This window comes from Patagioenas fasciata, chromosome 1, assembly GCF_037038585.1.
Source record: "Patagioenas fasciata isolate bPatFas1 chromosome 1, bPatFas1.hap1, whole genome shotgun sequence".
NCBI classification, from domain to species: Eukaryota; Metazoa; Chordata; class Aves; order Columbiformes; family Columbidae; genus Patagioenas; species Patagioenas fasciata.
The window spans coordinates 73,495,805-73,510,464 of record NC_092520.1 but is presented as its reverse complement, the minus strand read 5'-3'; the positions used below and the strand labels follow the sequence as shown (position 1 = coordinate 73,510,464).

At 44.4% G+C, this 14,660-nt stretch overlaps 1 protein-coding gene across 2 annotated transcripts; it reads left to right on the top strand.

Moving 5' to 3' along the window:
- The first annotated feature begins 1,544 nt into the window (after positions 1 to 1,544).
- GPR161 (G protein-coupled receptor 161) lies at positions 1,545 to 13,973 on the top strand. 2 transcript variants are annotated; one of them, XM_065829304.2, is made up of 8 exons: positions 1,545 to 1,670; positions 2,207 to 2,296; positions 3,002 to 3,056; positions 3,160 to 3,760; positions 4,551 to 5,275; positions 6,779 to 6,883; positions 9,256 to 9,372; positions 11,320 to 13,973. In XM_065829304.2, exons 4-8 carry the CDS (start codon positions 3,321 to 3,323, stop codon positions 11,565 to 11,567), a joined length of 1,635 nt encoding a protein of 544 aa, XP_065685376.2. In that variant the 5' UTR covers positions 1,545 to 1,670; positions 2,207 to 2,296; positions 3,002 to 3,056; positions 3,160 to 3,320; the 3' UTR covers positions 11,568 to 13,973. The 2 variants fall into 2 exon arrangements, with proteins under 2 accessions (XP_065685376.2, XP_065685374.2); XM_065829302.2 differs by having other exon boundaries at positions 9,256 to 9,384.
- The last annotated feature ends 687 nt before the right edge of the window (positions 13,974 to 14,660 follow it).

Sequence of the window (14,660 nt, the reverse complement as noted above, 5' to 3'; positions counted from 1 at the left end):
CTGGAGAGAGTCCAGCACAGGGCAGCAAAGATGATCAAGGGAGTGGAGCATCTCCTTTTTGAGGAAAGGCTGTGGGAGCTGGGTCTCTTCAGCTTAGAGGAGACTGAGAGGTGACCCCATTAATGTTTATATAAAGGGTGAGTGTCATGAGAATGGAGCCAGGTTGTTCTCGGTGACAACCAATGATAGGACAAGGGGCAATGGGTTCAAACTGCAACACAGGAGGTTCTGCTTAAATATGAGAAGAAACTTCTTCTCAGTGAGGGTGGCAGAGCACTGGAACAGGCTGCCCAGGGAGGTTGTGAAGTCTCCTTCTCTGGAGACATTCAAAACCCACCTGGACGCATTCCTGTGTAACCTCATCTAGGTGTTCCTGCTCTGGCAGGGGGATTGGACTAGATGATCTTTTGAGGTCCTTTCCAGTCCCCGACATTCTGTGATTCTGTGATTGAGGTGAACCATGCTGCAGTGGCAGGTGCAGAACTTGCATGTGCCCAGCTGGCAGCCGCACATCCAGCCACATCGCTGGTGGCTCCTTGGCAAGGCCAGCCGGAGGGCAGCAGGGCAGGCCAGGCGGCATGGCTGCATGCTAATGCAGGGTTCCTGTGGCTGTGCTGCTGGTGTGGTGGTGGGAGCCATCACAGGGAGTGCTTGAGCCCTGGTGGTCCCTTGCCAGACTTGGATGAAACGGAGAAGTAACAGCAGGGTCAATTATACTTTTAAGCAGTAGTCTCTATTTTATCAGTGCTGGGGAGCTCTGGGGAATCATCATCCAGAAGTGCTCCAAAGACTGGATGCTCTTGCGTTGCTTATATTCACATAATTATTACATATGCATTACAATTTTTGAAAATTTAGACATACAGTACATCTATACTAAGAAATAATTTATATTATAATTACTTACATCTATTAAACATTAAATAAAAGCTAAGCACTCTGCTTCTGAACAATGTATTACTTAATCTTCTGCCTCCCTCTTGTCATTCAGAAGGATCTAAAACTTGAAAAATATCCCCTTGTTTTGCATGTGGTTAGAAAGCATTTATCATGTCAGTTGGTTGATGATGGGTACGTCTTGTAACTTAATCACAGTTACGTTAATTTAGCAGCTTCTCTTCACCCTTTATGCTGTGCCCACCCTGTGCTTGGCATCAGATGGGGGGTGAGGAAGAAGCCCTCCCAAAATCCACTCTATTACTTTTACAGCGTTTTGGAGTCTAGGAAATCCAGCAATTGGGATCTGCCCCTATCCGTGGCTGACTTGCACCGTGTGCGGGAGCAAGTCGCTTCGTCTATGTAAAATGGATTCCCCTGCACCCCCTTTTAAGCAGATTCCTGCATTTTCAGCGCAGAAGGGCTGCTAGGTGCCCCGCGGGGCTTCTCAGCTTCAGCTGGGTCATGGCCAGACCCGCCCTGGAGCTGCCCGGCCGGGGGAACCCGCCCGCCTTGGGGGCGGCCGCGGGGAAAATGGCGGGCGGGAGGCCGAGGAGGGGGCGCGGCGGGATGAGGCGGCGGGGCGGGCCGATGGGGAGAGGGGGCAGGGGCACGGGCACGGCCATGACGGGGGAGGGTCGGGCCGCGGCTCGGGGTCTCTCTACCGGCAGCTGCTGCGGGGGGTCCAGGGCGCTGTAACCCGAAACCTCCCGCTCTGGCGGCGGCGGCGGGCGGTGAGTGTGGTGCCGGCAGCGGCGGGCGGGGGCGGCAGCGGGAGTGGCGGCGGGACCCGCTCGCCGCCGACGGGACCGGGGAGGGCGAGGGATGCCTGGGGCGGGGGCTCCCGCCCTTTGTTCGCTGCCGGAGGGAGCGCGGGGGCAAAATGGCGACCCCCTCGTTACCGTACCTCCGGCTCGACGCCGCTGGCTTTATGTGTGCCGGCAGCCCTGGCCGGCGTTGTCCTGGGGTGGGATGCTCCCCCCTGTGCCGGGTGGGCCACCCCTCCCGGAGGCCGGCTTCTTCCCGCGGGGTGTAGTGGGGCCGGAGAGCGGCAGATGTCCCCGGTGTCGCCCCTCGGGGGTAGCAGCCTTTCGAAACCCTGCACCGCTCAAGCAGCACTGTAAAAGCTCACAGAAGCGGTGTTTGGCCCGTCTGGGGGGAAACTTGTGGATACGCGCTTTTGCAAATATCAGACAGCTTTGCTAAAGAAGAGCGAAGTTGTTGTTTCTTACAAAGCACGGGCCAGTAATGTCTTTAATTATGCTCTTAGGAAAGCACAGATAAAAATGGAAAAAACGTGGCTCTCCAGCCTGACATTACTGCCTGAGGCCACAGCAGCTGTGCGGATGGAAGCATTTCTGTGAGTACTCCTGGCCTTTTGGGAGCCATGGGTGGGCACAGTGGCAGAGTTAGTAAACCTTCCCCAAGTCTTTAATTTTCAAGAAATGCAAATATCACCTTTTATTAATTGGTGGACTCTTCAGTTTTTTGGTGTGCACGTATGCATTTTTTGTGGTGTTTTTTCTTCACCGTGCTGGCCTGCAGAGGGGTGAAGGATTGAGTGAAGTAGATAGGAGTGCCTGTTGGAGGCAGCAGGGAAAGGGCTGCTAAGGAATTGGGAGAAATACCAAGTTTTCACAAAATGAGGTTGTGAGTCAGTGGGATGGACGCTGGCACTGAGAAGTCAGCGGTTAAAGGTTCTCAAATGTTTCTGTAGAGTACCAAGGGTCTTTCAGACCTTATGTACAGAAAGCCAGTTCTCCCACCCTTTGATATTGGCCATAAAATATAATCACTGCTGTAGCTAAGGTGATATGAACATGGAGAGGCCATGTTAGGAGAATTCATGCAATGATCCCTGAGTCTTTGGATGTTACTTAGCAACTGTTAAGAAAGAGCCTGCAGAGTGTGACTAGCCAGGCATCCACAGACCACCAGCAAATGTCGCATAGGCAGAATACACGGCAACAATCAGGATAAACAGGCAGACTTTTTTTAAAAAGGTGACATTTTTAAAGTGAGAGAAACAAAGACTGATAGTGACATTCTTCTTGTTTCTTCACAGCCTAGATGAAGGAACTGAGTGAGATGTACAGCTGGCAAGTATGGCTTAGAAACAAGTAAGATCCATAGAAAATTTTAAAGTAAAATATGGTAATTCTCTTCCTTTTTCCTCCCTCTCTACCTCTTTTTGTCTTTCTGACAGTTTCTTCTCTGTTCTAGGCTTGGCGTTGTCATCGACCTCTTTGGTGTACCCATAGGCAATTTCCTGCCCCTTCACTTTACCATCTAAAATGGTTTCCTGCATCCTACAGGTAAATTTTAATTAACAGAGACAAAAGGGCCTCCAGTTTTTGGAGAGAGTTTGAAGAAGTCCTGCCTGAATGTTTCTGAGCGTTGTTCTGCTTCTTGCTGCTCAGCATGTCTTGGCTGCTCCGGCTCTGCACGCTCTGACCATGAGCAGCAACTCCTCCCTCAGCAATGTGAAGGTCCTGAGGAACCTCACCACTCCGGAAGATGGGGCAGTCAGAGTCACAGAGTCCATTGCTATAATTGTCATCGCTATTTTCATCTGTTTGGGCAACCTGGTGATTGTTGTCACCCTCTATCGGAAGTCTTACCTTCTCACGTTGAGCAACAAGTTTGTGTTCAGCCTGACCCTCTCCAACTTTCTGCTCTCTGTACTGGTGCTGCCTTTTGTTGTCACCAGCTCCATCAGGCGGGAATGGATTTTTGGAGTTGTTTGGTGCAATTTCTCAGCCCTGCTCTACATGCTGATCAGCTCAGCCAGCATGCTGACTCTTGGACTCATAGCTATAGACAGGTAAGCAGCTCTTTTCTAACGAAGGGTAATAAATTGCCTGGTCATTCCATAGAATGGCTTGTTGGCTGTTCATAAGGTCGAGAAGCACTGCGGTGGATAATGCTGTGTACTGTTGTAGTGTCATTTTTCCTTCAGCCCCTTGTGAAATTTTGATACAGAAGAAAGTGGTGTCATCAGTAATACAAAATGCGGACATGCATCTAAAGTATTTTTTAAGCTATTTGTGGTATAATAATGTACTGCTTGAGAAAGAAGAAATAATGACTTAAAATTCCAGACTATACCCCAAGCAGGCATGCATCCATAGAGACAGATTTAATAGCTGCATGTGTGCCTTCAGACAAGCTTTACAGCCTTCCCTGCAATGATAATGGGTTATGGATAATGAGGGTAATGGGTTCAAATTGGAACACAAGAGGTTCCACTTAAATTTGAGAAGAAACTTCTCAGTAAGGGTAGCAGAACACTGGAACAGGCTGCCCGGGGGGGTTGTGGAGTCTCCTACTCTGGAGAGATTCAAGACCCACCTGGACACATTCCTGTGTAACCTCATCTAGGTGTTCCTGCTCCGGTGGGGGGATTGGATTAGATGATCTTTCAAGGTCCCTTCCAATCCCTAACATTCTGTGATTCTGTGATCTGTATTTTTACATGTAATTATTTTTATAAACAGTGTCCCTGAGCCTGCTCTGAGGTTTAGAGGAAAGAACTAGATATCAACATCATTAAAATAAGGTCTTTTTTTATTATATGTCTTTTGTGCCCCTGTTGACTCTTTCTTGTCCACCAGGTACTACGCTGTCCTGTACCCGATGGTTTACCCGATGAAGATAACAGGCAACAGAGCAGTGGTAGCTCTTGTGTACGTGTGGCTACATTCCCTCATCGGCTGCCTCCCTCCCCTTTTCGGCTGGTCATCTTTGGAGTTCGACCAGTTCAAGTGGATGTGTGTGGCGGCTTGGCATAAAGAGGCTGGCTACACTGCCTTCTGGCAGATCTGGTGTGCCTTGCTGCCTTTCATGGTCATGATGATCTGCTATGGATTCATATTCCGCGTGGCAAGGATTAAGGCCCGCAAAATCCACTGTGGTAGTGTCATCATTGTGGAGGAGGACTCCCAGAGGAGTGGGAGGAAGAACTCCAGCACCTCCACATCTTCTTCTGGCAGCCGAAGGAACGCTTTCCAAGGGGTTGTCTACTCAGCCAACCAGTGCAAAGCTTTCATAACCATCTTGGTTGTCATCGGTGCTTTTGTGATTACGTGGGGCCCTTACATGGTAGTAATTACATCAGAGGCGCTTTGGGGTAAAAATAGTATTTCCCCTGCCGTGGAGACATTGGCTACGTGGTTGTCCTTTTCCAGTGCCATTTGCCACCCACTAATTTATGGACTGTGGAACAAGACAGTGCGCAAGGAACTACTAGGAATGTGCTTTGGGGATCGGTATTATCGTGAGCCCTTTGTTCAGCGTCATAGGACGTCGAGGTTATTCAGCATTTCCAATAGGATCACAGGTAAGACGTGGCTGCAAGAGTCACTCTTCCTCAATACTAGTAAGTAATGCTTAATGCCTGCATGTTCTCGGCATGTCTCAGGGCTCTGTAAACAAGGTAGGATGTTTCTGATGGTTTCCATAGTCTTTTGTTCGGGTTATCACGAACACTTGAAATAATGTTGTGGGGGGTTTGTTTGTTTGTTTTTTGTGGTAGTTAACCTCTTTCTCCTACTCTAGTAAACTTTTCTGTGCAGGATAAGGCATAGTGATGAGGTTAATAATTTATTTTCTTCTCTCTGAATTTTTTCTTTTCACATGCCTACTATTCTGTGTTCTCCATGTTGGAGCACTACCAATAGTAGCACTTTTTCTTTGATGCCTGGCTTTATGCTGCAACTCTTTGAGAGTCACTGAAGTTACACTGGTCTTACTATTTCCATAAACTCAGTTCTTAGCCGTAATGGTGGTGAAGAAAAGACCATAGAGTAAAACTGTGTAAAAGAGTAAAAGTGTTTAAAGTCTCCATAGGTTGAAGGCTGAGAGTTTCAGTTGCTCAGTTTGGTGTGTTTTTTGTTTGTTTTTAAGTAGCAATGCAATGAAACTCTGATTTTTTTTAAATCACTTTCCTGGTCCTGTTGAGAAGCTTCCAAAAATAGGACATCTTCATGGGGTCCCTTGCTATGTTTCATGCAGTGGCAGGAACTGAAGTTATTTAATTATGAAGGAAGATCTAAATGCAGAAGGAAAGGGAGAGCAGCAAGGCATCCGCTGTCTTTTCTGCAACCTGGAATCACTGGGACTCCATCTAAATGAAAGTTCTGCAGCTACATCACAAGCTGCAAGGGCTCTCTAACACTTCTTTCTTTGGCAAATCTGTGTGCAGGGTATGCTATGGATGAATACATTGGGAACTGAGGTGGGGAGGGAGATTTCTTTCCAAGTGAGAAGAAGCTGACTGCTTCAAATTTATCAGATGTCTTTGCTAGAGTCTGATAGGGAGGGGGGGGGGAAAATCCCGAGCCAAACCCACCAAAAAAAAATCTCGAAGTGGAATCCAAAGAAAGCAACTTTGTGAGAATCTTTCCCTTCTTCTTTTGGGGGTTTGAAAGAAGCCAGGCATCTTGGTGCCACAGCCTTGCTCATGAGCTTCCTGCCATACTAAGGGTCTGTCGCAGCTGCTGGTGGCTACCAGGTTATTGTCTCTCTAGAAGGTGTCTGGCAAATATCCCTGTCTCTGTCAGCCTGTCTGGCTGATAAAACACATGCAATTGCAAAACAAGTGGGAGCGAGATGGTGCAGGTAGAAAGAATACTTGCCATATGGAAAGACTCCAAGGATACCTGAAAGCTGCTGTCTGGGTTTCTAAGACAGGAAGTCCAGAAGCTGCGGGTTCTGGTTCAACAAGGTAAGTTCTATACATAGAATAATAAATAAGGCCATAGAGTGGGTATTACTGGAATGGGTTTTTGCTACTGCAGATCCTTTAAACATTCATTGTGTAACAAGAACAAAACTCTTGCAGATTTGGGACTATCTCCTCATCTCACTGCCCTCATGGCAGGTGGGCGACCATTAGGAAATAGCAGCAGCACAGGAGAGACGGGTTTCAGCTGCTCACAGGATTCAGGTAACTAAAAGTCTCTTGCTTTCTTTTCTTGGGCAGAAGATTGCACTGGTAACTTGGCAAAACTCTCTGGGATAGCCTGTATTTACACACACAGATGTCTTTTGGTGAGTGGGTGACATGAAGCATCTGTTCCAGCAGTTACGACAAAACTGCTGCAGTTGTTTTTTTTTAATTTCCTTGCCTCAATATATTTACTTGAAAAATACTGTGTACTCTGAAGAATGATGGCCCTCCCTTGATAATGTGTCTGGAGAACAGGACTCGCTTTTTTTTGTGCCCTTCTCTTTTAGTGTTTGTTGTTCTTCAGGGACTTTCCTTGTATCCACAAGGAAAAGAGCAGCAAAGTTCTGTGGAGAAGTGTTTCTCTGTTTCCTGGTTTGTAAAAGACCTTGTCTTGTTCATCCTGCGGTGTAAACATAAACACTTAGGATGGTTTCAGCTTATGATTTTATCATTACTTAAGATCTCTCAATTGAAGATGGTTTGGAAAAGGGAAAAAGAGCACTGATGATAATTTTCTATCTGGAACTGTAGCTAGGTTTTTCTGGAAGTTAATTCAGCTACCACTCCTTAACCGCACTACAGTTATTTTAAATAACATTTCTGCTCTAGAGACAACAGAGGGTTCTAAAATTTGCTTGATTTTAGAGGTTTGTTTCTTACTTTTGTAAAGGAAGTCTGTGGAGCTGGATTTATCTTGGTAGTTGTTTCACACTGGTTGATTTATGCCTGTTGTGGGTATTCTGCAGTTATCTGTGATAAAGGAGGACAGCATGCTGGTAAATCTGCCTTGGTTAAGAGGATGTCGTGTTGTCATCTTTTGAGGAATGGTACTGAGCAGTTTAAGCGAATGAACAAACTACATACTGAATGCTGTTATAAGTGCCACTGTTTGTTATGGAGAGAGTACAGTCCATAAACTGGGAATGGATATACAGGGATCCACTGTGAAATACTGCTTCACTGGATGCCTTTAGTGTGAGGAGCTAAAGAGCAGAAAGAAGTTGTAGTCCCTCTTCAGTGCTGCCTCCTGCAGTACTTGATCCTGTGGCCTGTGATGCAGGTGTGTCTTTATCTGCTCTGGTAAACAGAAGCTGGGCTTTTCATGTTGTTAAAAACAGATGAAGTAGTAGGAGAGGAAAAAAAATCTGAGTGGTGTCAGGTGTACACAAAATATTGAGAACTGAGCCCCAATTGCTAGAAATGCTGCCTTAAGATCAGTGATTCCAAGGACAAAGAGCCACCCTGTAAGAATAAAGTGTATAACTTTGCTGACTATTCATTGTGATATAGCAAAGACTAGACCTACGGAGCAGTATGTTGTCTAGAGGTAAAACCCCAGCGATGTCTTTCAATTTCTGTAAAACGGGTCCTGCAACACCTCCGTATCACAAAAAGAATAATTTTGGGGATCGAAAGCAGTCAAGTGGGTGAAGAAGAATCTGGACAAGTTATGAAACTTGTGAGGCTCTTTGTCCTAGGCCTGTTGTCACATCACTGGAGTAAATGGACTGGTAGTAAAGTGTCACACATCGAATGTGTGCGAGCTGAGTCTTCCAACAGCAGCTTCCCCAAGGACTGCTCACTCAGCACTGACTGAGCATCCCCTCGAAATGCTTGCTCTGCTTCTCCCTTACAGAGCAGAGACCAGCATTGTAAGGGCTGTCTAAGCTGCAGTCTTGTCCTTTGTGTGAAAGCATTGCAGACATGGTGGCAAGATGAATTGCCTCATGCTTGCAAACTCTGTTTTATATTGGAAGGGTGCAAAGCAAATGCAGGGAGGTGAAATTAAAAAATTACTCCTAAACTGAAAAAAAATGACTCATTGGACGAAAGTCATTCCTAACCAGCAAGGGATTTTTGCATGTTAAAATACACTTCAAGAAAGTCAAAATAGGTTATTAGAGACAAACTAAATTGAACAGAAAAAAGTCTCCAGTTCACATTTCCATCCAGGTTCTCATTACAGGCATCACATTTGGCAGCTATGGTTGTCTGCCTCTCAGGCAGCCATTGTTAGCCTATTGTCTTACTCAGGAAATGGGGAAAGTTGCCCTGAACTTCACCCTTTATTTACTGAAGGTAAGGTTTCACCTTTGTCTGCTGTCCCCATTGACATTATAAGCTCTGCAGCTGAGCATTTTGGAGCTGCTTAAGGTTTTAGATGGCTAATGAGAAAAAACTGCCAAATCCTTTCAATGAAAACTCTGACCTCATTCTTTTTCTGTGCAGTATTTAATTCAAGCTGAAATTACTCACAAAAGCTGGGTTTAGACATCTTTGAAGGAACTGCTATAGACTGAAAAGTTTTTGCCACCACTTAAAGATTGTATCCCAGTGTTAACTCTGTTTTGCTCTTACATTTGTTTCAGGAACCGAGACAATGCTTCTTGAAGATTATAGCTCAGATGGCCTTCATGTGCCACACTGCATCTATCCTCGAAGGAGGAGTTCAGTGACATTTGAAGATGAAGTAGAGCAAATTAAAGGTGGGTTTAGGGGTAAGTATGGAAATGCTCAGATCTAACTATACTGCCTTAAAACCTATCTGACCACTGTTCACCTTGACAGACCTGACCATTTGTGGAGGTACAATAGAAAGTAAGATCAGGTCTTTCTTCCAGTTCTCAAGTAGCCACACACAAGGACAAGAGTCAGAAGCAGGGATTCCCTGTATACCCATCATTTATGTTTCACAGCAGTTTCCTCTCTGCAACTCCCCTCATCTGGTGGCTGTTTTCAGTCTGTTTTCTGTTCTCAAGGAACACATTTTTCTGCCCTCGTACTTTGATTCCATCATCCCAGTGTTTCTCATTTGCTGCCTCATCTCAACTTTGTCATTTAAATTCTTCCATTTACAGACCACAATGGTTTGAATATAATTTCTTTCTGTTTCACTTTTTAAACTTAACTTTTACTTCACTTAGTTTAGATAAGGGTGAAAAGAGATGAACCATATACACTTTTTTCCCCCAGTGAACTCAATTGTTGATTCTGTGCTAGCAAAGTGCTACTGTGATCATCTGTAAAATATGGTGAAGTTGGTTTAATTTAAGCTGATAGTTACAAAAATATGGACTAGAGCACTTGATAATAACAACTGTATTTACTAAACAATAAGTAATTGTGGACAATAGAAAAATTAGCAGAATGCATTCAAGAACCAAGTAATAGTAAAACCTGTCTGATTTTTTTATGATTCTGAAATAATGAGAAGACTCGTATGTGAAATCTTCTTTTCAGACATTTTGGCAAAACTCACTCTTGTCTTCTTCCCAGCATAAGCTGATTATTTCTTTGGACAAATACATTACCATACATTTTCAGTTGTCTTTCTGAGTGATTGTGTAGGGGCAGGCGTTTAACTTTTTACAATTCAGTGAAAGGTCTTAGTGCAAAAGGTCCCCCAGGTTCAGCAGTTCTCCCTGGTATGTCTCAGAATTTTCAGGATCTCTGAGATTTTAAATTATTTCAGTTTCCTCATTGAAGGATTACATTTAGCATCAACAGCTGTGTTGCCCAACATGTTGGTGGGTAGAGAAGTATATAGATGCTACAAAAGCAACTACATCAACACTGAAGATCAGGTGTATCCAAGGTAATAAAAGGTTAGGAAAAAGTATACTACTGTCTGCAACTGCAATCTTCAACCTCTCCTGGCATGGAGAGCTCTACAACCTCCTTGCTGGAAATGGAAGTGGGTCCCACAGTGTGGCTGGAACAAATTTAAACCTAAAGACAGCAGACTGCTGGTTTTAATAACTACTTGGAAGGAGCCCTTGGAATTTGGGGACTGTTAATTTATAAACACAGAGTCTGGTGTTTGGGCTTCAAATGTATTATAAAATAGCTCTTAAACTGCACTGTTCATATCTATGAAGTGCAAGATCTTAGTCCAAAGCACTGGGAACCACTATAAGGCTGTAAGTTGTGCTTACAGTAGAGGAAGGACAAATTGAGGGGTTTGTTCTTGTCTTCTGCTTGAATTCTTGCCTGATGCCAGACAATTCCCATTTTCTCTAACCCTGGACTTGAGGTAGTAAGCAGAAAGCAGGCTATTGACTTCAGCTGGCTACAAATTCAGACCAATAAAATCCTGTGTGCATAGGTTCAGATTCAGAAAATCATTCAACACACACTTAACACACATTTGTGCATAAGCACTTTGCTTCATCAGGTCTGATGGTTTTTTTTTGCTTGAATTGGAGTTAATCTTTCTCTGCTTGTCCTGTCAAGGTCACTCTGAAGCTTTGTGTTCAAAGAATGGTTTAGGAACCCTTGATATCATTGGTTTTGTAAATGTTCTCTGTAGGGTAGTTATTTTGCAGAGGGCATGATCATAGCTTTAGGAAAGGATCAATATTTATCTTCAAGCATTTGTGCAGCCATTTGGATCAACCGTCGATTTTCTTATACGTTTTTTTTTGTTTTTTCAGAAGCGGCAAATAATTCTGTTCTTCATGTAAAAGCTGAAGTCCATAAGTCTCTGGACAGTTATGCATCTAGTTTAGCAAGAGCTATTGAAGCTGATGTGAAAATCAGCTTGTTTGGGGAAAGCGCGTTACCAGGAGCTCTGTTCCCTGTGCGGACTCTGCCTGGAAGCAGCATGAACACACGGCGTGGTATCAGGCCCCATGCTAGCCAGAGACTTCAGTTGCAGAGCATCGATGAAGGGAATATTTGACAGGAGCACTGAAGTAAGAAAACACAATGAAACCACTAAGTGGGACCTACTGCAGCTGTTAGTGTTTCAACAGAACCAGCACACCTTATGAGGATGTTTTCAGTGTTTTTTTAACACTTGAAAAACAGGGCAATTCTGGTATTTATATCAGCATTTTACAGCAGTATTTGTTTACGGTTTAGGGGTGCTATTGACTTTTTGTGCTATGTCTTAAATCTATCACACAGTGCATAGGAATGCAGGGTTTGGTGTCATTGACAAGATCGTTGAATCTTGTGTCCAGTGCTGGCCAAAGACGATACAGAAATCTAAAAGGAAAAGTATGTGCAGTGTTTCATTCCTTATTGCATTGTTCTGTTTCTGACCAGCGGGATAATCAGTTTACACTCGATAGCTGGAGTGCATTGACAGGAGGTTGTGCATTGAATACTACACAAGGCGTTACTGTCACAAACTCCGTAATGATGGAGCATGAACTACACTGAGGGACAAAATCTGAACTTTTCAGAGGGCTCATGCAGATTATGGTCCTCCTTACCCTTGCTGGCAGGTATTTCTAGCTGTTTACCCATGAGAATGCCAGAGGTGGAACTGGATTGTGCATTGCTTCTGTGTTATGACACACCAGCTTCTCTGGATGTAGTGGGTGGGAGCAGACCTGTCCTGGAAATACCACAGAGAAGGTATTTGAGGACATCATCAATGTAGATTTCTTCAATGCAGAGAACTTCAATTCACTTCCCCGGTTTTGCTTTTACTAAAAGGGCGTGCTATGGCTCTGATAAGCTTGACAGGATATAAATAAGGTATTACCACTTCAGTGACGGATTCAGGATTTATATTGTCTAGAGAGAAAAGTTCTACAAGTTTCTTATTTTTTTTAATCAGGAGGGAATGTAGTATTTAAACTCATTACCTCAATGCGTATATTTCTTGGAATATTAATTCAGTAATCTCTAAAATAAGAACATTGCGCACTTCATATTGCACTTTGCATATGTTTCAGCACTGTACAGACTTTGCCTTGTCAAGCCTTTGTGAGAGGGCTGGTCAGCCCTGCTTGCCAAGGAAGAGGAGCCCAGCAACAGTCAAGCTGCTGGCAGTGAAACAAGCTGCAAAGGTGGAAAGGTTTTTGATGAAGAGAGATGAGGTGGATCATACAAGCATGCCCAGCTTGAAGTGCCTTTTTGTGCCTTCCTGGCCTGGCCCCTTCCATGCTTTGTGGGGATTACAGCCCTGCCTTACTGCTCATTTCAAAGAGAGGGAGGCATAAGTGAGTAAGATAATTTCTTGGGTGGGTGTCAGTAGCAAATGGACTTAAGGACCAAGGATTTGTGTTTGTTTGCTCTGTATCTGCTTCCCCCATACTTCCACCTTTCCTCAGCAGCAGTTTGTCTGAGTTTTTGCTGCAGACTGGGGCAGGATGTTTCCATCTCAGCAAAAACTGTGTGTTCACTTGTTAAATTATGGCTGTGTGTGACTAACTTGGAAGCACAGAAGGAAACTGTTTTTGAGGCAGAGCCTCAGTCCAGTACTGTATTTAGACATCCTATTTGTCTGTGTTACCAACTCAGAAATATATTACAGCACAAGCTGATGTCCATCTCTGGACAAAGCCACTAGACTTCGTGAACTAGTCTGAATCCCTTTACATTCCTATGTAAGGTTTAACTTAAAATTCAGTACATGGTTTGCTGATTAAGAACAGGCTCTTAAAGCAAGAACACTTAAGCACCAGTAAGGTGGCTCTTTGCGTAATGCAGGAATGAAATTATTAATAATGGTGAGGTCTTCACTTCTGTATTTTTCGCTTTTAGTGTGTTAGAGAAATTGGCACCTGTGGGCACTCATTTAAAAAAAAAATAATCCCAGTATTTGCCAGGAAATGCCCTGCACTGGAGTCATTATTGCTATAATTATCATTACAATCACATTTGCTCATAGTACTCAGCACTCCTTAAGGTATAGACTTGCCTCAAGTAGCTTGAACTATTTTATCTGTGTCCCTTTTATTTCATATTCCTGCTGCAAAACAAGTGAAGTTGTTGCTGAGCGTGAAAAGGGCACACATCAGTATGAATGCATAGTGGTGAAGTAAAGTCAGTGCTAGCCCAAAACTGCGTATATTTAGGAGGAAGAATTCCAAGGCACATGTGAAAGCACAGATTTGTTAGTATTGTTTAAAAAGCACGTTTTTCACAGAGGTACTGAGCCAAATTCAGCCTTGAAGCAGGTCGGTGAAGTTGCATCAGTTTACACTGTGACTGAATTTGGCTGCCAGTGTTAATTTCACTAATTGTTACTTAGTGTAAATGTTGTTAGTATTTTTGTACACGCATTATAACATTTCCATAATTCTGTTATTATCAGAGTTATCTCACTTGAATTTTCATTAACAAAAGCAAAATGCACACATTTTGTAAAAAATGTATTCTTTATCTTAAATACAAAAGAAAAAAAATTGAGCTGGTAGTGGTCCATGGTGTTTGTTTATGCTACTGTTATTTCAACTTAAATTTATTTCTGAATATATTTTTGCTTTTAAAAGTGGAGACATGGCTACGGGCGCTGGAGCTCACTGCTCAGCCAGCGTGCCTCCCTGTGCTCCCTCAGGCAGGAGTTAAATTAGGTAAAAATCGATCATGATCATAGAATATCCTGAGTTGGAAGGACCCACAAGGATCATCGAGTCCAACTCCTGTCCCTGCACAGGACAACCCCACAGTTCACATGTGTCTGAGGGCTTTGTCCAGTCTCTGCTTGAACGCTGTCAGGCTTGAGGCTGTGACACCTCCCTGGGGAGCCTGTTCCAGTGCTCCACCACCCTCTGGGGGAAGAAACTTTTCCTAATGGCCAACCAGAACCTCCCCTGGCACATCTTCCTGATATTCCCTCGGGTTCTGCGAAGGCCGAGTTAGACTGGGGCAGGGTTTAGGTTGGACACTAGGAAAAGACCACGCCCCGCCTCTCGTTAACCGCGCCCCCTCGGGGACGGGCCGCCCTCCGCTGGTTTGCGTCCACCAATGGCAGTGCGCCTTCCTCTTTCAGTCCTTTTCCACTGGCGTTGGTAAAGCGCCTGCGCGGAGGTGGGGG